The sequence below is a fragment of the Anser brachyrhynchus genome (assembly GCF_964034855.1).
Source record: "Anser brachyrhynchus genome assembly, chromosome: 5".
Taxonomy (NCBI): Eukaryota; Metazoa; Chordata; class Aves; order Anseriformes; family Anatidae; genus Anser; species Anser brachyrhynchus.
The window spans coordinates 53,071,760-53,095,262 of NC_137699.1; the positions used below are offsets into that span (position 1 = coordinate 53,071,760).

General features: G+C 44.5%; 1 protein-coding gene across 9 annotated transcripts in view; it reads right to left on the reverse strand.

Moving 5' to 3' along the window:
• The window catches only part of BCL11B (BCL11 transcription factor B), a 98,396-nt gene that overhangs the window by 42,567 nt on the left and 32,326 nt on the right, over positions 1 to 23,503 (reverse strand). For 6 of the 9 annotated variants that reach the window (XM_080593397.1, XM_080593398.1, XM_080593401.1 and 3 more), the window contains exon 3: positions 11,106 to 11,321. The exons of the other annotated variants lie outside the window; for them this stretch is intronic. In XM_080593397.1, coding sequence (XP_080449523.1) covers positions 11,106 to 11,321 — 216 coding nt within the window. The remainder of the gene's footprint in view (positions 1 to 11,105; positions 11,322 to 23,503) is intronic. 9 annotated transcript variants of the gene reach the window in all.

Below are 23,503 nucleotides of genomic sequence, written 5' to 3' on the forward strand. Positions count from 1 at the left end.
TGCAATAGATCACAAAGCCCATCATCTGCCCTTCGCCAAAAAGCCAGCCCCTGGCAAGCACGGCGGTGGGACGAACAACTCCAGATACCCACAGCCTCCCAGGCTAATCCTTCCCTCTCCCTTCCCTTCTCCGCATACACCTGACTGCAATAACAGCGGAGATACCATCTGGGGTTAGCTCGTTACATGTTTATTGCCCCTTTGTTTACTTCTTCATAAATATAAACTGTTGTTACCTGCGCAAACCTGTGCATCCAGCCTAGTTCTGGTGAGCCTTAAAAGCCCCAAATTGAAAATAGCCTAAAGATGTGAAGAATTGCAGCACCACAGTCCAAAAGGCAGCCAGCTAGCTGAGGTATATAGGGAGAACCATTGCAACATACGGCATGTATGTATGGTTTTATATTTAAGATTTCCTGGCTCAGAGGTACTACATTAGCTAGTTAGATGTGGTTATAAATAGAAGCGCCTGCCGACATTAATCACAATAATTTGGCGATGTGGCTACCGATGTGAAATTACAGGAGGGACAGGTACCTTGCAAAACTAAGCCCGCTTTATCGTCGGCCAGATCATTTATCAGCCAGGGAAAATAACCTTTCCTCTATGTTCTGTGATCTCATGCAAACAGGAATCCGAGCGAGAGAGGGAGGAAAGGGCCTTGTTTTTAGATTTGATTTGATTTTTCATTTGGTTCGATGTAACTTTAAGAAATATTAATCTGTTCCTTCGTTTAATTTCATCTGTACCACTGGCCAAGAGAAATGCACTAATTTATAAGTTGAAGCAAGCCTTGAGATAATGTCACCCACCATTCATCCAAATTTGTCACTAGCATCCCATTAAAGCCGTAATTATTTTTTAATTAAAACTAAGGAAGCTGGCATGCGTGTGCCTACTTTATACATCTGTTATGGGTTAAAATAGCTTTTAAAAAATGTTTTTTTAGACCGCAGTCTTTTGTGGCCATGGCCTATGCCAAAGAAAACGCAAACTTGCTTATTTTCTCCATGGGGCGCAACACTGCCTATGTGTGCCTGAACAGATTCGACTGGCCGTGAAAAGAATTCTAAATAAAACACAAACATGGAATTTGGCAACGCCACAGAAGCGAGCTTAAGACTAATTCCAGCATGCGGACGGCTCTCACACAGCAAGTCTGGCTCCACTATAAATGAAACCAGGCTCTGTAAAATCGCCAGTAAAGTTTGAGTTAGGATTTAAAGCAACAGCACACTTATTCCGTGGTTTAAGGGGGGAAAACACACGCGCGCGCACACACACATGCTCCAGCTTATTAAGGAAATTCATGCTGGCCCAATAAGTCTGCATGTTGCAAGCTGTGTTTACTTTCAGCAGTCATTTCCATTTAAAAAAAAATGTTAAGGGGGGGAAAAAAGAAAAAAAAATACTTTGGACTTGATTTTTAAAAGGAAATTTAAAAAAAAAAAAATGCTGTCATTACTGCAGGGCCCAGTGGCAGAGGCAGCAGTGAATGAAGGACCTACCTGACAGCAAGGATGAAAAGCTGTGTTAAGAAGGAAAGAGGCTCGAAAGGCAGGGGCAGAGGAGGGGAAGGGAAAGGTGCGGCCAAGGAGAAGCTCCATGGCCAGGGCGGCTGTGGGCAGAGCAGGCCGGTCCCCGTTCCCATCAGATAGCCCAGCCAGCGGGCTGGTGACTCACTGGGACTTGCTGGGAGGGAGCCGAACGCTGCATGCTGCCAGGAGAGGAGCAGAGCTAACCCGGGGCACTGCCAGCCCCTGGGCAACCCCTCCTGGCAGCCCCACTGGCCCCGGGGAGCAAAGACATCTGCAAAGGAAGAGAAAGTAAGGAGACAGGGAGCACTGGCATTCGTTCAGTTTTACCTTTTTAGGATGAAATAAATTTAAGAAATCGCAGCTTAAAATCATGAGGCATAGCCTGACAAACTTAACAGGAAAGGGCAAGGAGCAAATTATTTAAGGCAGTGATAGCAGTGTCTCCCACACACCCTTACGCTCCCTTACGGATCTGGGTGTTATCAGGCCAAAGAATTCAAATTAAACCTCAAGTGCCCACCTCAAACCCTGACCATTGGGCTTTTCTTCAAAACAGGGAGAGTAGGTCGGAAGGTTTGCTGGCTGGAAGCCTCCGAACACTGGAAGAGCTCAGACATTTATGAGTGCACTCGAGTGCGCTAATGAACTTCGACAGTGGTGGTAGAAGCAGGGGTGAGCACCGCTGTAGCTTTTACACTGCTCCTTCTGGAAAACGCGCAGAGAAAGTACGAAGGAAATTGGGGGGAGTTCACAGCCATTTCTCGGGATTATTTCACAACTATTCGATGTATCTACTGATTACAGCATGACAGGTTTGGCTTCAATAGGCTACAGAGTTTTGAAGACTCTACATTGACTTCTACAATCAGTTTGAGGAGAAACAAAAAAAGATTAGGGAAAGAACTTCACTTTTTTATTATATTTTATAAGGTTCTGCAGAAAGGTAAAGTTACTCACTAATCTTGTCCTGACCGTAGGCAAAACCACAATGATCCTATTCCCAGTTTAATCAACAGTTCACACGTTTTTATAAAGGATTTAGATTAATCAATTCGTAAACACTCAGACCTAATTTCTGGACAGCCTTTGCATTTTAAACCTGCCACTGCCATAATAAGTGAACTTACTCTTTCCCTGTTCAACCAGAGGAGAGAATACCCCAGATTTCCTTTAGAAGATCCAAAATGGAAAAAATACTTCCCCCACAGGCAAAGGGCTCTACTGCCATGCTGAGGTCTATCTGCATTCCATTAATTTTTGGTTTTTCACCTTAATCCCACAATCACTTTTAAATGGTACTTGTTTCCCAAAAATGCTCTGATTCTCACTCGATTCTCTGTAGTTTCCTGAATTCCATAGCCCAGATTCACTGCTGGCGTAACGATACAATGACACTGAACTCAGAAAATGCCTCCTGGAAGGACGCTCAGCTAAGCATCCCGCATGCCACAGCAGTCCCTAGCCCATCCCTCAGTGGACCCCTGGCTCGCTACAGTGTGCCCTGGAAGCATCATGTTCGTCACGCAGCCAAGGAGGAGATGTAAAGATCAGTTTTAGATCAGGGCCTCACGTGAAATAATCTAGGTCAGTACAGGAGATGTAAGGAGACAGTCTGACACACGAAGAGGATGGGGTGCTCTCCTTGCATTTCCAGGGAATGGACTGAGCACAATACATGGACAATTGGCTCCAAATAGCCAAGTGACATTTAAACAAGCATAACGGCTGCAGGTATGCTGTGCAAACTGGCCTCCCTCTAACCAGCAGTCCTTACATTATTAGCACAGACAATAATTTTAAAAAGCATTGTTTCGTGGCATGATTCCAGTGCCTGCTTCTCCCCACTGCCTTGCTTAGTGCCTGCATTAACCTCATTCTATAAGTCCCAGGACCTCTGACTCTTACAGCTGAATTCATAAAAAATGTAAGCCCTCACTATGTGGGATTTTTGCTTGCTTCCTTCCAAGTGCATGTTTTTCTGACTCATTGAACCTGGCTTCCCCAGCTTGTGCTACAGCAGGTTGCATTAGCTACAATAAGCACCCATGGAAATGGATTGATTAAGAAAAAAACAAGAGGGAAAAAAAGATAGCAAAGGCACATGCTACGCTTTAGCCTACCAGATTCCTGTACATGCTACAAAAATGCTTGGAAAAACCCTGTCCAAAAGAAAGCAAACAGAATAAAAACGTATGTTGCCAACAGTTGCTCAGCTGTTTACTGCTCAGCAGAAAGGAGGACCAACACGCAGCACAGAGGAGTCCAGTGGGACACACACGAGGTGCACCAGCATGGCTTCTTTGACTCAAATCCCCTTCTGAACATAAAGAGTCCCATCTGAGAACAGAACTCTTCCTTTCATCTATTTTTATGAAGCACGCGGAAAAAAAGAACCCGGGTCCTCTAAATGAGGCAGCTCTGGAGGGACAGCAGGTTATTCCTTTGCAGAACCATTCTCTGCCCTGAACTACACCAGAAATGCGTGATCCAATTCCTTTATTAAAATAAATAAATAAATAATGTTAAATATATCCATTTCACTACAGAATGTGCAATGCCCCACTCATGATTCTACCTTTCCTGCTCTGGCCTGTGAACTGAAGAGCAGTCCTCATCATAACTACCTACACCATACACCACGGCTTGCCCTACTTTTGTCGACACAAAGCATTATATTTGTGCACAAGAGTTCCGTCTCTGTTCACACAAACAGAACAGCCCAGTTCACTTCCTGGCACAGACAAGTACACGAACACATCCGCCTGTATCTGACAGAAAGAGAGAAGAGAAGTGATGACAAAAATCTACTGCGGAAGGGACAGAAGACGCCATCCTGAATACGCCAGGTGAGGCTGTACAAGTGAACTGTTTAGCATATGCTATGTACAAGTAAATGGCAATTTACCATGGGAAAGAAAGAATAATTGCAAACATTTATGCCTCATACATGTGTATGAAACAAAACAGCTCTTAGAAAGCTCGCGCATTGCCCAACCAGAAGGCAAGGCACCTGACAAACACTACCCCTAATTTTGTCGCTTTGTAGGTGATTGCTTCCTTCCTTCTCTTCCTGCATTTGATTTCTTATCTTCTTAGGAAGTGTTCACCAAGAGGCATGCAGACAACTCCCTGAAAAGGGTGGAAAAGAGGTGGAAGCAGGGAGAGGCTGGTTCTATCCAGCAAACCACCCACCAAACACGAAAGCAATTCCTCGCCCTTCGCTGAGTACAAAGATGCACCATACAACAACTTCAAAGCCAGGTCTGTTCTTCCTTCAGACAGCCGAAGTGTTTCTGGATGTATTGGCTGCCAATAGCCATGGCGGTGCCTGAGCCTTGACTACTGTGCCCCATTACAGCAGTCTTTATTTATGCTGGTGTTTTCTGGAAAGTACTGCACAAGTGCCAAGAAAAGAGAAGACTGATTTGTTTGGGTCTTCTGTCAGAGCAGCAGGCAACCTGCCATCAGCGATGCCTCTTTGTAACCAAACTACTCTCTCCCTTGCAAAGTACTGATACTCCCAAATATTTCATGAATCAAGAGGAAAACCAGGGCGTTATTACTGATGTGAACAACAAGGCACAAGATAGGAGCCTTGTACAAATAACTGCTCAGACCAAAAATGTCCTTCCTTTGCTTTCTCCCAACCTCGCCTTTCAACTCACCTCCCACCTAATACCGATGAAGCACATTTGAGCTTTAACAAAGATGGATCAGTTGCTGCGCAGTCCCCTGGTGCTTACCTAGACACCGAAGTCACCTAGTCCTAACCCAGTCATCCCTCAGCAAACTCTAAAAGGAAATAAATTCATCCATGCCAATAAGTAAATTGTAAGACCACCTTCATCCATCTTGTTCCTGTATTTTTAAAATTTGATTGTGGCCAAAGAACTGCTGGCTGGAAATTACCCTTCCCCCAGCTCACGCATACACCCTTTAAAAATGCAAAATCTAGCCCTCTATTTCAATATTTCTGATGTCAGTGACCGGTGTCGGCTCTCCCCATACAGTAACTGCTTTAAAGCGCTGCATACAGCACTGCATTAAAAATTAATTACACATGCTATTTTATTGATAGTGCATAATGTAATGAGCACCAGCTGTGCTAAACATCCAAACTCCTTTTTAAGACAGCTATAAAAAAAGAAAGAAACTGCACTTCCAAATGCTTCTCCTGTCAGAGGAGAAAAACAGCAACATCTTGGATGGATTTGAAACAGGATTCTTTGATTTAGCTCTCCATTTGGAGCGTTTGAAGAGTTCAGACTCTTGGGCTCAGCATAGTGGTATGCGATCGAGTTAACTCTCTAAATGTTGGACCCATTGTCTTTACTGCAGGCAATGTTTCTTGCACCCTTTTGTCTTGAGACTACAAGATTCAGTTCCACCCGTTAATATTGCAATTAAGAGCTTTTCATTTTCCTTGGATGTCTGGAAATTGCAGGCATCCCCTTTAAAGCACCTTTAAATATCTCTATTGCCCCTGCTGGTTCTTAACTTTAGGTAATTAGGACTTACAAAGTTAGAGTGATAGGGCGCCTGTCTAGAACAAAGCCTCAGCCACGCTTAAATTGCCAGTGCTGCTGCCCCATGCAGCACCCTAATTTTAGCTGCCTCTTTGCTCTGTTAAGATACCTTCGTTACCTCTTGGCAAACACACCACCCAGTCAAAATATATAAGTTTGCAATTAGCTACATCTCTTTTGAGTTTAGATCTGAGTTTAATATCTGGTGAGAAAGAGAGCTGCGCAGACAGACAGGTCACATATGATTTTAATACTTGAATAGATGGATGAACACAGAGATTGATAGATAGATGAAAAGATAGATGCATACATACAAACTGATGCATATCTGTTTTTAGCACATACATCTCTCACACAGCCCTGCACTCTGTAAGTACTGTGCACAATGTCAATTCTACTATAGCACACACTAAATATTTCACTAAAATAAATAAATACATGTAACCATGACTAATAGGGCACCTCTCCTGAATGTTAGCCAGGTACTTTAAGCAAACCTTTTCTTTATGGAAGAAAATGAAAAAATACATTTTTAAAGGGTGTCAGGGAAGCTGCCTTCAGTCTTTTTCTGCCCTCAGAATCATATACCCAAAATATGTCTTTCTCCTCTCAAAAAAAGCACCATGAGCTGATCAGAAATTGAGTATTACAGTGGGGTTTTTTTTAGTTTTTTTTTTTAAGATTCCACTCAGAAAAAAAAAATAGGAGTAATGTATCAGCCATCGTCCTGGGACTTGATGAGTTGGGAGGTTTTTGCTGGATGAGTTTGCATTCTCTGCTCTGATTACTGTTTTGTTTTCCATTGATCCTCCTGTGTTAATAAAACCCAGTCTGGAGTGAACAAAAGCTTGCTTCTTGTTCTAGTAAGAAATGTGCCGAGCACATACCATATCATTAACATAAAAGTTTTTGAAATAATACTGCTTTCTAGACAGCCTGTATTAATTGCAGCAAGCTTTTTACAGCAGGGTGGTCTAATCTAGCTCTTCTTATTGGCTGATTCCAGTTATAAAACCAGAACAAAATGAATACTGTGATGTACTTGAAGAAGGAAAAATCATTCTTTTAAAACCTATTATTTACTCGCAGGTACTTCTTTTATCTTTATTGCCACCTTAACCTTTGCTAAAAAAACAGAAATGATGCAGTAAGTAGAATTTCAGCAGCCAAGTAAATTGACATTAACTTTACAAGATGACCGTGTGATTTTCAGAATGTCCTAATGACTAACACAGCTGATTCCTTGAATTAAAAAGAGCTTGTTCCACTCTTCTGAGCTATGCCCCATGCCTTCCTCTGTTTTAGCCCTTCAGCTTCACAGCCCTGTCCATTAATCACTGCTGTCCATGCCCGCTTGCTGTTTTTATACATGCAACTAAGTATCATAATTGCTTTCCACCTCCTTCCATCAGCCTACATGTGGGAAGCAAGCAGTTTTGCTGGTTGGCTGAATGTATGTGTACTGGGCAGATTTAATTATCTTTACAGAGATATATAAAACCCTCGCTCATGGGCCCAGGTCCAAAGACTTTGGATCAGGTATGTATCTGAACACAGGCAGAAGGGATAAATTATTGTCTGTGGCACTGCAATCCACTTTGTCTTACACTGATCAGAGCTCCTTTCCTGGGGCTTTTACACGGTAGGATCTTCAGGGCAGGGACTTTTCTCTTTGGAGAGCACATTGTAAAGTGCCATGCACTTCTGTGCTGAGATTTTCAAAGCTCGTTTCTCGTTAACTTTAATGGGAAATGGGCATCCAAATCTCTTAGGCAGCTTTGACAATTTAAGACTTAATGTACAATATTAATAAATCAGCATCATAAAAAGAGCCCAATGAAAATGTATTGTGAAAAAATAGCCCCACAAAAAGCATTGTAGTGTATGTGTATATGCATACAGGCATATACTTTTCTTTACATAATTACGTCTCTCAACAATCATTTGCATGTCTCTTATGCAGAAAAACCTGTGTGCATTTTACAGTTACTCTAAGCAGTTGCAATTCATTGAAATGAAATAAAAAGCAGGCTCAGAAAAGCACCCTAATCTGGCAAGGGGTAAAGCAAAATGAATGCTTTGCCCATTTATATTTTAGATCCAAGCTACACAACCCTGTGAATTTCATGACTCTATTCCAACTTCTAATTAAATAGGCACTAAAAACATTTAAACAGGAGAACCCAGTTCAGCAGACAGAAGCCTCTGAGGCAAAAATAAATAAATAAATAAGTAAATAAATAAAGAGACAGAGAGAGAGACTTTTCCAGTGGCAGATATTTTAAAAAATCACATAGAAAAAACATAGAACTTCACCTGCACATTCCTCACCCTGTGGTGCCTTGAACACAAAGAAAGGAACAAAGACAGGAGGGACCACAACCAGCACTGTTAGGAGAGGTGCTGGACACCAAGCGGACTTCCCAGCATCGTTTGCTGTGATCGAAGCTGCTATCAACAGCACATTTCCTACAAATCACAAGCCACTCTGGACGAGGCAGAGGACTTCCCGTCTGCACGGCTAAATGCTGTTCAGCTCTCTAGGCAATTGCTCTTATCTAGATCCAAGATTTCCAAACACAACTTTTCCACCTGCAGACCCCAAACCCAGCAGGTTTGGGATCCCCAGCACAAAACTGCTGGGCCTGATCTGGGAGTGCCTCGCAGAGATCTGGGGGTACCTGCAACTTCCAGCCTTCAGGGTCGCAGCCTGCTTGAGAACTGCATTGAAAAACTCCAGGTCCTGCATTAAATGAATGCTGAAAAACAGGAAAGGTAAGAAATGATGAAGGAGGAGAAGAGGCGGGAACTGTTGATGGCTTTTGTTCAAAGAAGGAAACAATTCCTCAGAAGCAAGAACGGAGCTGACAGAATAAAAGGCTAATCAAGTCAGAGAGACAAGCAGATCTCTAAAGCTGTAGCAAGTGACTATTGTAAATGGCTATATTAAAAAAGAGGGCACAATGCAGGGATCGTCACTAGATTATTAGTCAACACAAAGAACTCACTTTTCTTTCATTTCCACAAAACATTTTGAGCGCAGGAAAGATCCTGCAACTCCTGCTACAGGGTTTAAAGCATGCCCAGGCTCATTTACTAAGGGAGCAAAGAAAGGGTTAAACAGATATAATCTCCTTTTCAAGGGAAGAAAATGCTTCTTTCAAGCAGAGCTTGACCAACTACTGTCATAAACATGTATCATGCACTTTGATATAACCTATTCTCTAAGTGCCACAGACTGCAGCAGTAATTACAGGAAGCCATGATAACAGGTCTCTCTCTCCGCAGAGCTGGCATCCTTCTCCCAGCAAACACACCACTCTGAAAACTGGCCCTGCACAGCTCCAAAGCGAGAAATGAAAGTATGTAACACACCAAAGCATCGCCCTCCCACCTCCTTTAATCAGTCATTCCTTCCTTCCTTTTCAGTTTTGCTTCCTTCCCTCCCCACCGGCTGTTGGCATCAGGAGCAATGGAGAACCAGGGCATCCAGTTTGCTCTTACAGCTACCTGCCTACCAAAGGCACCTGCGTGCATCCTGCGTTGGTGAAGAGAGCAGGCAAATGGGAGATCAGTTCCAGTGTGCTTTACCAGCTGGTAAAGGGGGGAAGCGGGGCACCTATCTGACTTTCTCATTGAGCATCCACCACTCAGAAGCCCATCTCCACACCGTTTGAGGCCAGCTGGTCAGACTGATGAGGTCAGAAAAGCAGAGCTCAATGAGAACAGCATCCCGCCATGCTGCATATGGTAGCATGGATGAGAAATCAGACCAGGTCCAGGGGCATCATGCATCGCTGCAAGCCCAGCACGAGCAGCTGGGCACAGGCTGAGCCCAGCCAGGAGGCTCGGGAGCCTTCCTCGAGCACCACGAGCTTCACTTGGGGTCTGCAAATTGAGAAGTGCAGGGACCTTCTCGTGAGATAGAGCACACTGCTGCAGTACCACTGTTAATGGAAAGAAAAAGTTGAACAGAGCTAACTTTTGCCACATTAGGGGGGCAGGAGGAGCCACTGGCCAAAGGCTTTATTCATCACAGTCCTTGCTGTATCTCTAAATCTCCTGGTCCTCACACATTGCTTATCCAGCATCGTTCTGGGAGCTCCCTATTAAAGCTCCACACACATTGGCGTGAATGAAGGCTGCAGGGTCTGGCCCACCACAGTCAGACTCCACCATAAGTGCTTGCGGATTTCACCACAGCTGTATTTTCTTTTAAGCCCCCCACCCCCCTCCACCCCCCCACCCCCCATTTTCACCTCTCCAGCCTGCAGTTCACCACAGCCCCAATCTTGCAACTGAGCCACACTCAGAAACACCCACTGATTTCAAAGAGATCGCTGGGTCTGAAAGGACGGGGTCTGGCAACCGTATGGCCGTGTCCTCTTGGGCTCGCTCAGCGCACCCTCATTTCCACATCACTTTCCCCTCCTTGCAGTGACAAAAGTCAGGCATCCAAAAGGAATAAAGGAAAAGAAAAGCTGCTGGGGGAGAGGGGAGGGATGTGTGGCAAGTTACCAAAGAGCATTTTCTCAAAGCAAGGGAGAAAACTGCATGGAGCACATACATCCTGCGTGCACATGGACTCAGAGAAAAGCCTTTAATACGAATGATTAGGGGGGAAAAAAAAAAAAAAAAGGAGGGGGGGAGACCTCAGATGTTAAATGTTATCCAATTAAGCTTAAAATAAACATCCCAGAGAGATGAAATCTTGATACCAGGGTATCACATTCTGCGAGGAGTCTCAGACATTTGTTCACAACGTGGCACAAACGGCCCGGCAGCGGCCGCTGGTAACATCTGAAGGTGGGCAGGCAGAAGGGGAAGGACGGGGGAAGAGGGAGCCACACACCCCTTCCCGCTCCCCGTCCTCCGCCAGCACGGGGAGAGGGGCAGGAGGGAGGGCAGGGGGTGTTTGGGACATTTTCACTGCCTTCCCCACACGACCCAGCGAAGGCAGCTCTCCCACAGCAAAGATGACATCACTTGGCAGCACTACTGACCTTCAGATAGCAACAAAAAAAAAAAATGTTTCTATTACCTGACAACTGACAATGACATCCAAATGTGCCTGACGTCTCAGTCTGAATCTCAGTCTGAGTCCCGCCAACTGAGACTGCACGTGCACCACAGCAGGGCAGGCTAAGGCAGGGCGGGAGAGAGGCCAGTGCGCGGAGAGGTGACGTGATGACGGATGTGTGAGGGTGGGAGGAGGCAGCTATGGGAGCCCCCGGCAGGTTTGCAGGCCTGGACGGCCCTGGAGAAAAAACAATAGAAAAAACTGTCAGTCGGACCTAAGTTTGAAGGGACAGAGGAGGCATCATCAGCGGGAACGGGTGAGGCGGGGGCTGGCTGCCTAACGCACTACGCGCTTGCTCTGCACTGCTCCCTGGGGAAAGGAGCCCTTGGGGCTCGCGTTGGGCTGGGAAAGAGCAAGAAGGGACCTGGGGGCCCTGCGAGCCCGCCTGGAGGCACAGAGAGGGGCGAAGCAGGGGCACAGCCGGTCCTGGTGCAGAGGAGAGCCGGAGGCGGCGAGCGTCGCCACCAGCACTTGCTCAGGGACCGAATCAAAAGGGGGATTATTGTTTTACGGCTGTGTTAATGCATTTAGCTGACACAAAACCAGGCAGGCTCTCTGCCGAGCCGCTGCTGAAGCAGGCTCGGCACACCAGCGCAGACAAAGTGCAGTGACTTGGAGCTCAAATGGCTTCGGAGGGGTGCCAGGAGCCAAGCTCCCAGAATGAGGCATTCACGGGCCACTGTGCTGCCCGCCCGCCTGAGCCGCAGCCAGTTGTGCATTTTGCATGCCCCCATTATGCAGTCCGCTTCCCTGTCGAGCCTGCAAAGAATGGAGCAACCTTTTTTTTTTCCTGGTAGCTAAAAAAATGATATTGTAACCTCCAGCTGTATTATTTATTTTTAACCCCTCTAGGAATCACCTGCCATTTCAAAGCTGCCTTTAGACTTCTCTCCTGCTCCACTGGAAACGCGCACTCCTCCTGGCACTAGTCCAGATGGAGCTCCGTGGTTTAAAAAACTCAAATGCAAGCCTTACATATCGATATACACCTGTACAAATACAGACAGGCACAAACAGACATGCACACGCAGAATCAGGTAAGAGCCACATTTTTGGCTGGCGCGAAATCAGCAGAGTTCAGAGGGAAGTTGCGAGAACAGCACCGCTCTGCATCCCACCCCATTTATTTAAAACTACCCTCTCTGCTTAATTATTACATAAAGGGGAGCTACTAATCAAGGGCAGTTTCTAAATGAAGATATGCGGTGGAGTGGTCGCCATTAAAAAGCTGGCATTTGCCAACAGCTACCGCACAGTGGTAGGTCAGAAACCACAGTTTCCCCCTTTGTTTAGATCAGGAAATACGTGTGCTAATTGCGGGGTATCGTTTGGCAAATGCTCTCTTTTTTTTCCTAAGGGTGGCGATTCTGTCTGTGCACACATGTGCGCCTTGCATACACATGCAAACACCATGGCAGCAAGGAGAAATAATGTTCACCCGTGCTCCCTTCAGCCCTAGAAGAGCAACGCTTAGAAGGGACAATGTCCACCTCGAGGATCCTGGTTCAGAAACCAGGCCTACATGTTGATCTGACAGCTACACATGTGAGGCAAACGGGGATACTTCATCCTTGGCACAGCATCCAGCACTCCAGTCTGCAAGGACTGCATTTGATTTTGTCGTTTATCTTAAATGGCTAAGAGACCACCAGAGCAAAACATTTGTGTGAAGCTTTTGCCAAAACCACAAGTGAAGAGTCTAAATTCCCTGTGTAAATACTTGAGCTTCAAGCATCAAGGATAAAATTTGTGCTCTTTTGTGAGGACTGGTTTTAAATAGAAGCCATCTCTGTGGCACATGGAGCAAGGAAGGATTTTTTATTTTGGGGGTTCAGTTGCCTGGCTTTTGTAATTGTTTTGATCTCCCTGGAAATACTACACAGGCAGGTAATGATAACTACTATCTAGACTGTACTAACGTTGCATTTGGGGTAGAAATGTATGCTAGGTGCATGGAAATGGATGTCAGACACTGATTTCTGTCTGTTCTGTAACACACAAGAATAACAACCTTTTTCATGGAACAAAAACTTAACACAAATTCCCTCAAGTTACTTAACAATTGTATCTTATATTCCTGATGTTATAAAAACAACTAGGCTGGCCAAGACAAGGTTGAGCTGCCTGGGCACTCATCCTTGCTGGGAAAGCCATGAGCTGGAAATCTGGTTTAGAGTTGGACCACAGCTGCATCTCAGGTGGCACCTAAACATGTCCACAGCCCTGCCACGACAAAAGACACAGGTCTTGCAGTCAGTCAGTCCCTCCCATGTCATGGTGCCATACTACAGCTCTCAATAGGGTTTGGAAGCAGCCCATCATACAACGAACCACATGAAGCCCACCAAGCCCACCAACAACCACAACTGCACGGGGGTTTTAATGTGGAGGTGCATGGTTCCTAGCCTGCAAAACTACCCTGAAGGTGACAGCCTCTCCCCTAGTTCTGGTGGGTCTCTCCTTTCTGTTAGCAATGAATTTGATATAATCTGCACAGCTCTGAGGTGTCTGAGAAGATGCTAAGAGGTCACCAGGAGGGTACAGAGAGGCCCTCCCTTCTCTTACCCAGTATATTTCCTCTAGTGTGGAAAGGATGTTAAGGTTTCAAACAAGAGATTTCTAACCCCTGGGGGAAAGGGATCCTGTAAGAGCCTTCCAAGAGAGGTAGTGGGGGCAAGCAAGCCAACCGCTTTAACAAGATGCCTCCCAACTTTGTGGGAAGGACTATATGGTTTGGTTGCCAGTGAAGGGGTGGAACTGAAGATGTCACTCAGAAGGCCTTTTTGTGTCCTTTTACTTATATATCAGGAAATTTAAAACGAGCCAATCTTGTGTCAGAAAGGAAATGAGTAGGAGGGAGAAGAAGAACGGACAAAGAAAGACTCTGGCAGATCTTCAAGGAGTCCCACTACCTCTCCCTGAAATGATGAAACCGGGGCTGTCAGACCAGAAGGCTGAGTCTGCCCCTACAAGCCACCACAAACCAGGAAATTCTTTATTTTCCTTGCTACTACTTCAGGGTTTGCTTCTTTGTCACGGATAACAGGACAGTCCTCTAGAACCAGATTGATTGGCAAATCATGAAGAGGAAAATTGTATCCACTGCCCTGGAGGAAAGGCGTGGAGAAAAGGAGCACTCCACCGTTAGGTACTCAACGCCTCTTTATAGCTATAGAAAGAGTAACAGTGGAACTCTGAAATACTCACTTGTGTTTGCTAAGAGAATGCCCATGTTTTACCTCTCTAGCTCCTCTTCTGCGGTATTTTTTCCCATATAGCCTCCCTATTTAAAGCTGAAAATGAAGACGAGGGCTCTATGTTTCCTCACCTTAACTGCTGCAGGTAATGGACATACACAGGCTGAACAAACAGATAAAAACATACCCAGCTATGGGTAGACAGACAGATAGCTGCTATCCTAAGGTGGTGCAGGAGTTTTCTACTCAACCCATGCAGCACCAGGTGAGGGAAGGGATCGAGTCTCTGGAATCCTATGGCAGATTGACTGTACCACATTGCACACTCATTTCAAAAAGCAAACACTCCTGCGAGCCCCTGTGTGTCACACAGGGCACAACCACAACCTGCAAGAAGGGAAAGCAGACTGCAAGGACAGCAGTGCAATCGTAGAGGCTGATCTGGAAAAACTGATCCATTTGGGGTGAATGTGAGCATGCATGCAGCTCTGTGTCTCTCCATGCCCGCTGCCACGACGTGTAAGGTTTGAGTCTCCTCTTGGGCCAGCACCATGAAATCATCCACCTGCACTGCAGATCTCAATTACATATTCTGCATTCATTCTGCATGGATGCGAGGGGGAGTTTTGCACGTAGCATGAGTGTGGAACATGCACAGGGACTGTCACAGTGCAAATAAAAGATCTGCATTGCTGATAGGAAAGGAGGATTTTGTCCTTATGCTTTAAACAGGCTCAGCATACGCTCACTGCCTGCACACGGCAGTAGCTCCCAGGTTGTGTTGACTCCCAGACACTGCTAAAAGTAATTTTTTTGCTCTCTGCTATTTTTAAACTTGCAAAGAAGAAAATAAGGTAAATTGGACATGACCCCAGAAGATGGAAATGAGCATAAGAGCCTAGAAGAACGTGACAAAAGCCACAATCAAGGCATAAATTGCATCCTTTTGTTGTCCCTCTCCCTGAGCCTAGGCATGACTGGCTGTATGACATGGTATATGTAAAACATCACGCTCCTTTAGTACATCTGCAGAAAAGTACCCGGGCAAAGCACAAAGATGGGGCTGCAAGCAACATTCACAACGTCCCATCTCAGGCAGAGGACCTGATCTTAATTTAAGAGATCTTGCCTTATACCTCATGTTGTGTGCAAATGCAGCCATGTGTAGCTATGTGGCTGGTGCATCCCTCGTGGTGCTGTGTGCTCGCTGGGAGGGTGGCTGCATGTGCGTCTGCACGGGCAGACAGGCAGGTGCACACACAGACGTGTAAGCCACTTAACAGGGCACGAACCAAGTTTTTGTGTGTCTCTCTGTGCCTGTCTGGTGGTGGAAAATCAATCAATGGCTGGTTAAAGACTAAAGCTCAGTTCCATTATTAAAAAACTCTCTCTTTTAATAAAAAGAAAAACATCTGTTCAAACAGTGAACAGCTACAAATTCAGAGCGCAGGCTGCAGCCTCATCCCTTCCCTGTGCCCATCGTGTTCAGGGAGAATATTGCAGATGTTCTGAGATGGGTTTTACATGTACCATTGCAGCAGCCTTAAACAGACACATCCAGAAGTGAAAGACAGATCTATTCACTAATCTTTCCAACAGACTTTTTCCAAGCTTTTTCTCAAACAAGTTGTCTCATCTGTATTATACCATCTCACCCGGACCATTCCCCCATGGTGTTATATCTTTCTACCGTGTCTTTTCACGCAGGCACCAACAGGATTGATGGAACCAAACGTGCACAGCACACGTGCACACACACACGCCTATGCACATACACACACGTTAGTGAGACAGAGGCAGAAACGTTTCCAACAGCAACTAGGAGAGCAACGAACGCTCACCCTGCAAGGGGCAGACACACGCAGCATCCCCCAGCGAGGGCAGAAGGACTCTGCAATATGTGCAGGCAGGCTGTTACTCAAGCACAGAGCCCGGCTCGTGGCCAGACACACCTGCACACCAGCCCACTCCTCGTCCCCCTGCACACACAGCGGTTTTGGAGCAGTTCCCCCGCACCGGCTCACGATGCGCTGCTAAGACTAAAACTTTACTCGAGCTGGAAATGGAAAGGCTGCACTGGGGAGAGAAGAAGCGGAGCAGGGAAGGGATTTCTTGTTATATTTTGCTCAGGGATTTTTTTTTTAATGATTTTTTATTTTTTTTGGCAGACAAGGATTCCCTTTGAATTGATACATTTCTTTCTCTCAAGAATTTCAAATGATAATGCATAAATGAGTCATAGATCAAGAACAGCGACGTGGTGAGCAAGAAGGAGAAAGAGTGTGAGTGAGGGGCACTGGCACAGAAATTTGACAGTACCCCAACTCCCCCCCTTCCTCCCCCCATGCCAAGACATTAATTCTCACAAGTCGGAGAAAATTACTATGCATGAATGCAAAAAGCATGATCAGGAGTAATTAACATGGCTTCATATGCAAATTTTATTAATGCAGAAGTACAAAGTCATTATGCAAATGAAACTTACGTCAACTCTCTTGACAAATATTCATCTCTAAAGCTCAAGTTTCTCCCTTCTATTTTTTTTTTAATTTTTGGTGTAAAACGAAAAAAAAAAAAAAAAGCGACGAGGACTGTTTGACAAGTTTGCAAAGTTGTTTTTCAACCGGAGAAATTTATTCTTGCATTGTTGATATTTTTTTGTTGTTGTTGGCAGGTACACGACAGCTCATGGAGGAGAGCGGGAGGATGGGGGGACGCGGGCTACCAGCAGCAGGCAGCCAATCAAAACGCCAGCGGCTGTAATGAGCGCGATTGATGACTGTTTGGCTTTACTGCAGGGTAATGAACTAGAATCCAGTCTGAGGAGGAAAAAAATATGAATATTCATGAAGCTGTGCTCCTGCCTTTGATGATTAAAGAAATTTTTAATATTCAAATAAGCGCTTGCCAAGTGATTAACAAAGAACAAGCACGCAGGAATATGGAAATGGAGCTGTGGAAGATTTGGGAGTCACAGTCTGTGCAGAAAAGACAGCACAAAATTTCATAAACAAGATAGGCAGATAACCCAATTCAAATCTGAGCAAATAAAGGGGAAAAAAAATCCCGTTCTTTTTCATCAGTTTGGATATTGTATCAGTCACTTTGTTTTAAAGTGCGAGGGAGAATAAAAGCAACCGATGCAATAAGACCAGGGGAGAAAATCCAAACCCTGAGAAACCCAACCCAGCAATTACAAAGTAAGAGTCCTGGGTGAGATACTGATAGGAAAATGATGGCTAAGTCCACTGTCTGCTGTGGGCTATTGCTTTTCAAAAGAGGGAGCCTGCCTGATGCTGAGAGCCTACCGGCTCCTGCAAACCGCCAACTTGTTGTGCGTGACCGGAGGGAGGCAAAAGTATCCCGAAATAACTGAGCCAGTCCCTGCCGTTAAATCCCTTTCCTCAGCTATAGAGTGCATGGTGGGGCTTGACCGCTGTCTGGGAGAGAAGCGAGGGAGTGCAACACAAAGCAGAAATGTTATTGCCAGGAAAAAAAAAAAAAAAGAGGGGGGAAAGTGCAAAAGGAGGATGCAAGAAGGTCTCAACTGCCCACCCTGGTAATCAGCCGGTAAGAAATGTGCTTTCTGTGCCTGAGAGAGAAAGGTCCTCCCCTCCCCACAGGTTTCTGAAGAAGGATACAAAAATCCAGCCACATTACAAAATGTCTGATAAGTTCAGGCTCTCACAGTTTAATAGCTTCACTAAGGATTCACACTGAAGCACATAATAACAATATTAGCTGCTAAAATGACTTTGCAGTTAAAATACATCTAATTAGCAGCCAGCAACATCCTTTTTTTTTTCTTTTTTGGAAAAAACAGTTAACTTCAGGGCTACCTTATACCAGAATGAAATGTGGTTGAGCTCTTTCTGTTTTCCAAAAACAAAGTAAGGATAAGGATGTCTTCAAACACTTATGGCATTGGAAAACCGACTCACCTTCTTTGTTATCCTGGGGTTTCACAGGCCTGTCTGGCTTTTCTGCAGAGCTTTAAAACCTCTTGTTAATTATTACTTATTTTAAAATCTAAAGATAGGATAGTCTAGGTACCATTTAAAAATTAGCTGGTGTATTCAGAATGTAACGTTTCCACTCTACTCTAAAAAATACTAATGACAATAACAGCAGCACAAGGACAATGCTACAAAATGCACAAAACGGCCATGACTAGAACCTTCATAGTTGCCGTGAAAACACATCAAGAAGCTAATGGGATTTCCCCCCCCCCCAAATGCTCCATTTTTAGAGATACAAATATACCCAGTGTTGATGTATTACAGGAAGGAAAAGGGGGAAAAGAAGAAGGAGTGGGGAAGAAAAAAAAAAAAGGAAAGAAAGAAATGGTAAAACATAAGTAAAGATAAGGTTAAACACCACGCAGAGGTATTGCTGGGAGTCTTTCCTCTGAATAATGCCAAGACCTTTAGAAGATGCCTCTTGTCTCTAGGTGCGTGTGGGAGGGTGAAGTGTGATATTACATAACGTACATGCTGCAGTGGCTATGAACAACCACACTGATTAAAAAGCTTGACTGTGAAGCTCAGCTTTCCGTTTCCTGGGCTTTTCGTAGCTTGTGCCAGACCCTTGAACATCGTAAATGTTATCCTTTGTCTATGAGATTCCTTGTCTTTACTTTAATCAATGCATTTTCTTTCCTAATGACACAGAAGCAACTAACAGCTCATGCAGTCGGTTGCTTTGAAGCCCTTCTTAAATGGCAGTTGAGTTCTACCATATAAATGTGAATACTTAATATTTATGCCACATTTTCTTTTTCTTTCTTTCTTTTCTTTTCTTTCTTTCTTTCTTTCTTTCTTTCTTTCTTTCTTTCTTTCTTTCTTTCTTTCTTTCTTTCTTTCTTTCAAAGCTCCCCATCTGCATATTTCTGGCGAATAATGATACTTCAGTAGGGCAGGTGAACATACATTTCAGCATACAGAGTCAATGGGAAAAAGTATTAAGAGTCAATACTGTAAAACTCAGCCCCTAAATTTAAGTGGCTTGAATTGAGCGTGCAGCTGTGGTTGCCTGTCAGTAGTTAGATGCTGTAATAATAATAATAACAACAACAACAACAATAATAACAATAATAATAATAATAATACGCCTTTCATTTCTCTAGTGCCTTCCATGCAAAGATCTGGAAGCACTTTACAAAGATAAATAAACTGAGCTTGGAACACCCTGTGTGGTTAATAAATATCCTAATATATCTAAATATCCTGTTTGGAGCATGCAACTCTTCTCACTGCGTAAAATTCCCCATTTTAGATTGTCCACATGTTTGCACATGGTGTTTTGGAGGCTCAAACATCGAGGGTAGGCCGTGGAGATTTTTACTTACCTAAGAGGCCATGTGGGTTTCCAGGAGCAGCCTGCTTATGCAGTACCAACACCTGTCTTTTGGGCAATAGGGGTGTTGGTTGTGGCCGGACCCGCTCCGAGGTCTGGGCGTTGCAGCATCCCGGGTCCCCCGGGGGCTCCGGTGAAGCCACCCACACCCCCCGCACCACCCACCTGATGCCCATCCAAACCTGACCCTAGCCCCGTGGCTGTGCTTTGACGGAATGTGGAGCTCAGGTTAAAATTGAACTTCTTGGCTCACCCCCATTAAATACGTGAGGAAAAGGACTTGTCCCAGTGCTGCATCCACCGCTCCCTCTCACCTGTGCCCCCTCCCAGCCCACCCGCATGAGGGACTGCGGTAACCTCCCGCTATGGAAAGCAGCCAGGAGTGAGAGGAGGGGAAATAGGGCCAGGGTTGGGCCTAAAATTCCACTAGGGATAAGTAAGTACAGTGCATCAACAGATGCTGTGGAAATATAACGTAGGAAACTGGAGCTTTTCTCATTGCAGGAGGGGGCTCTCACAGACAGGACTCAGGGCTGGGGATGTGGCTGTGGCTGCGGGGCATACCCCGGGACAGAAGCCACGTCCCTACCCCAAGCTCCACTTTCCCCTTCCCACCCTCTGCATGCTGGCCTCTGCAGCCCCAAAACTTTCCCAAGCCAGGCCTGGCTCTCGCTCCGGGGCTGCCAAGTGCCTCACACAATGGTTCCCTGATCTGAGCTGCAATGTCCAGAAGCCACCGCAATAAACTAACAAATAACAATAATCACCCTGATCTGTGGAGTTTGTTTTCCAAAAGGAATAAAGGGTTGACAATAAACAGTTCATCAATTTTCCCAACTTTTTTCCTCAACTCTTGTAATTAAGTCCTGAGGAGTTTCAATGGTCATAAAAATCCTTGTGGGGATTAAAGTTTTCAGTCCCAGTTATACCGTGAGCGTTTCTACATGCCAGCAAATATTCCTGATATAATTAAAACATATAACCACCCCAACAGACCATCACAGCAATTTAACAGGCCCTGGAATTAATAAACGATCTCAGTGGATGGAAAGAGCTGTTTCAAAGAACAGTTATACAGGCAAAATAATATAGGGAGGCAAGCAAGGGAAGAAATACCACAGTAAACTGAGGGCTTGACCACAGAAGCATATGGCCAAGAGGCTAAAACTGAAGTGGTCAGGGCAGAGCCACAGCCCTCCAGGAGCCAGTAAGGCTGCTGGCCTTCACCTCTGCCGTGGCCTTAGGGAACCGAGCCCTGCCCACACCTGCAGATGCTGCACCACAGCCAGATGTCCTCGGGCAGGTAAAAAAAAAAAAAATACAGAAAAAAAGAAGAAAAAAAAAAGAAAAATCAGTGGTGGAGTTAGGCAGGAGTGAGACTTTTGCAGCTCTGTAGCTGCTTGGTAGCAAAAACAGTTCCTGGAAGGGGAGGGAGCTTGGGGAAAGCGAGGCAGGTGAAGTCACTCTTCCGCTGCGTGCCTCAGTTTCCCCGTCTGTGAAAATCAACTAACGAGATCTACCTGATTTTGTTCAATGTTCTGGAAACCAAAACGACTCTGTAACAGCAATATATTAAACGGCAGCACCATTAACCGCTTCTCTGCTGGAAATGCAAAGCAGGACCATCAGGTGATGCCAATGTCCCTGCAAAGCACAGATGGACAAATTTAATACACAGACACGGTTAGCTTTGAGAAGGAATCACAACTCTCGTTTTTTTGGCTCAGCCCTTGCCAAAAGCAATGTAAGTGCAGGCACCTTTATAAATGCTGAATTTCAATGTGAAAAATAGTCTACCTGTCGAGTGTAAACGAATACATTACACTTCAAGTAATTTAACGGTGTTTGGGGGGGGGTCCATTAAAGTGCACATTTAAAATTTGCAATTTTGCCCTTGTGCACTGAGCACATTCACACTCAGCTGAGCATTTCATGAATGCCAGGCAAACTTAAAAAGCAAAGCAGGGCAAGCAATCGTAAGGGGGAAAAACGAGCAACAGAAAATTTAAAAATGAAGAGTTACTTTGAGTTTTGGATCTTTCAGGGGAAAAACATTCCTGCCGTGCGTGTACAAGTGGGCCAAACTTTGATAACTGAAACTGTCAAATTAAATGAGTGGAGAAATCAGCTGAAAATGGTAAAACAGTCCACCAGACAAGGGGAACCCTGGGGATGTAAAGCTGCAGTCCTCAGTTTACTGGACAACGGACCACAACTGAGTAAATAAACAATGCTCTCTTCATGGAAAAGATGCTAGAAAATTAACCAAACAATTTGGTTTTGATTAACAAAAGAAAGCAGACAAATAAACCAGAAACCAAGGAATCTAATTCAGACTGTTATATAAGGTTAAAAAGGGAAATAATCAAGAAAGAACCGACATTGCATTTGCATGAAGACCGATGTCGCAAACCTGCGCCCAATCCTGCTGTTAAACTGCACAATTAAAAGTTTCACCCAAAGACTTCAATCTGAATAGAACTGGGCCAGCACTAATTAGACAGGAAAACCGAACCCTATCTGGAGAAGTAAAACACAAGTACGGTAAAAACAACCCCAGACTCCTTTCAATATGACACAAAACTGCTAAGAGAAAAGCCAACTATGAGAAAGGAAGAACCATTCTCAGTACAGGATTTTTCGTGGGTGTATTTTTTCTAGACTAGATTATCCTGTAACTCTCAATTCACCCATTTATTTATACAGAATAACATCTTCCTCCGTAAGATAAAAGTATAAGGCACAAAAAGCTGTTTATTATCAGGTCTGCTTGAAATGGAAGCTGAAGTTGATTACCGTGGAAAGCGTATTCAAAAAATAAATGAGAACAAAACAGATACGGTGTACAAACCAAGGCAAAGCAAAAGAATTCCTTAAAACATCCACAGTCAGGATGAGGAAGTTATATTAAATTCATATGTATCACCCCGATAAAATAAAGGCTAGTGGTTTTTTGTTTTGCTTTTGATGAAAATGTCAATATGCTCAAACAGCAGCTCATTGCTGTGTATCACAGTCTAACCAAATCTTTCTATAACCTCTTGCATTACAAGCAAAATCTCTGAAATGTCACCAACTAAAAAATTGAACTACCCTGTAATTAGTTTCAACAAAGTAGTCCTTTTAACCCTAATTTTCTAGATGTAGATGGCATTTCCGAAGTAAGTGTTATGAACCTTCCTTAAGGACAAGCGGAATCAAATTGTAAAATCACAAGCAGTGATCTAGGGGTTCTTCCTCTAAGCAACCCTTCTATTTCCCTGTAATAAATTCAAACCCAATCTCTTAATAGGTGATCAGAGAAAATATGCATGCACACCTAAACCACCACAACAAACTATTTTTTAAATACCACTCCAATTGCTAATATAATAAAGGCTGTTATAACACGTTAGCACTGGTATCATTATTCCTTATGATTCAATATTCTAATGACTGGCTGTAACAGAGGTTTATGTTCTGCCGAGGTTTATACCACTATTTAATGTAATTAAGCAAACTGGCAGCCAAAGCCTCTACGGAAATATCATTTCTGTTGCAGAGTATTCCCACCAGAAATTCACAGCAATCATAACATACAAACTTTGATTCTGTTTATTTTTTCCCATTCTGAAACTGATCCGGCATTTCTTGGACTTACTAAAGTGGAAGAAGGAATTAATTTGGCCTTTGAAGACATGTTATTATTGACAATACTAATAATCCACAGCAGTTGGGCCTTCCCCTTTCCTCTCCTCCACCAGGCAGCGCAGCCTGCAGCATCGCTTTGCAAAGCCCCAGAGCTGGACTGCCCTTGTACCGGGAGTC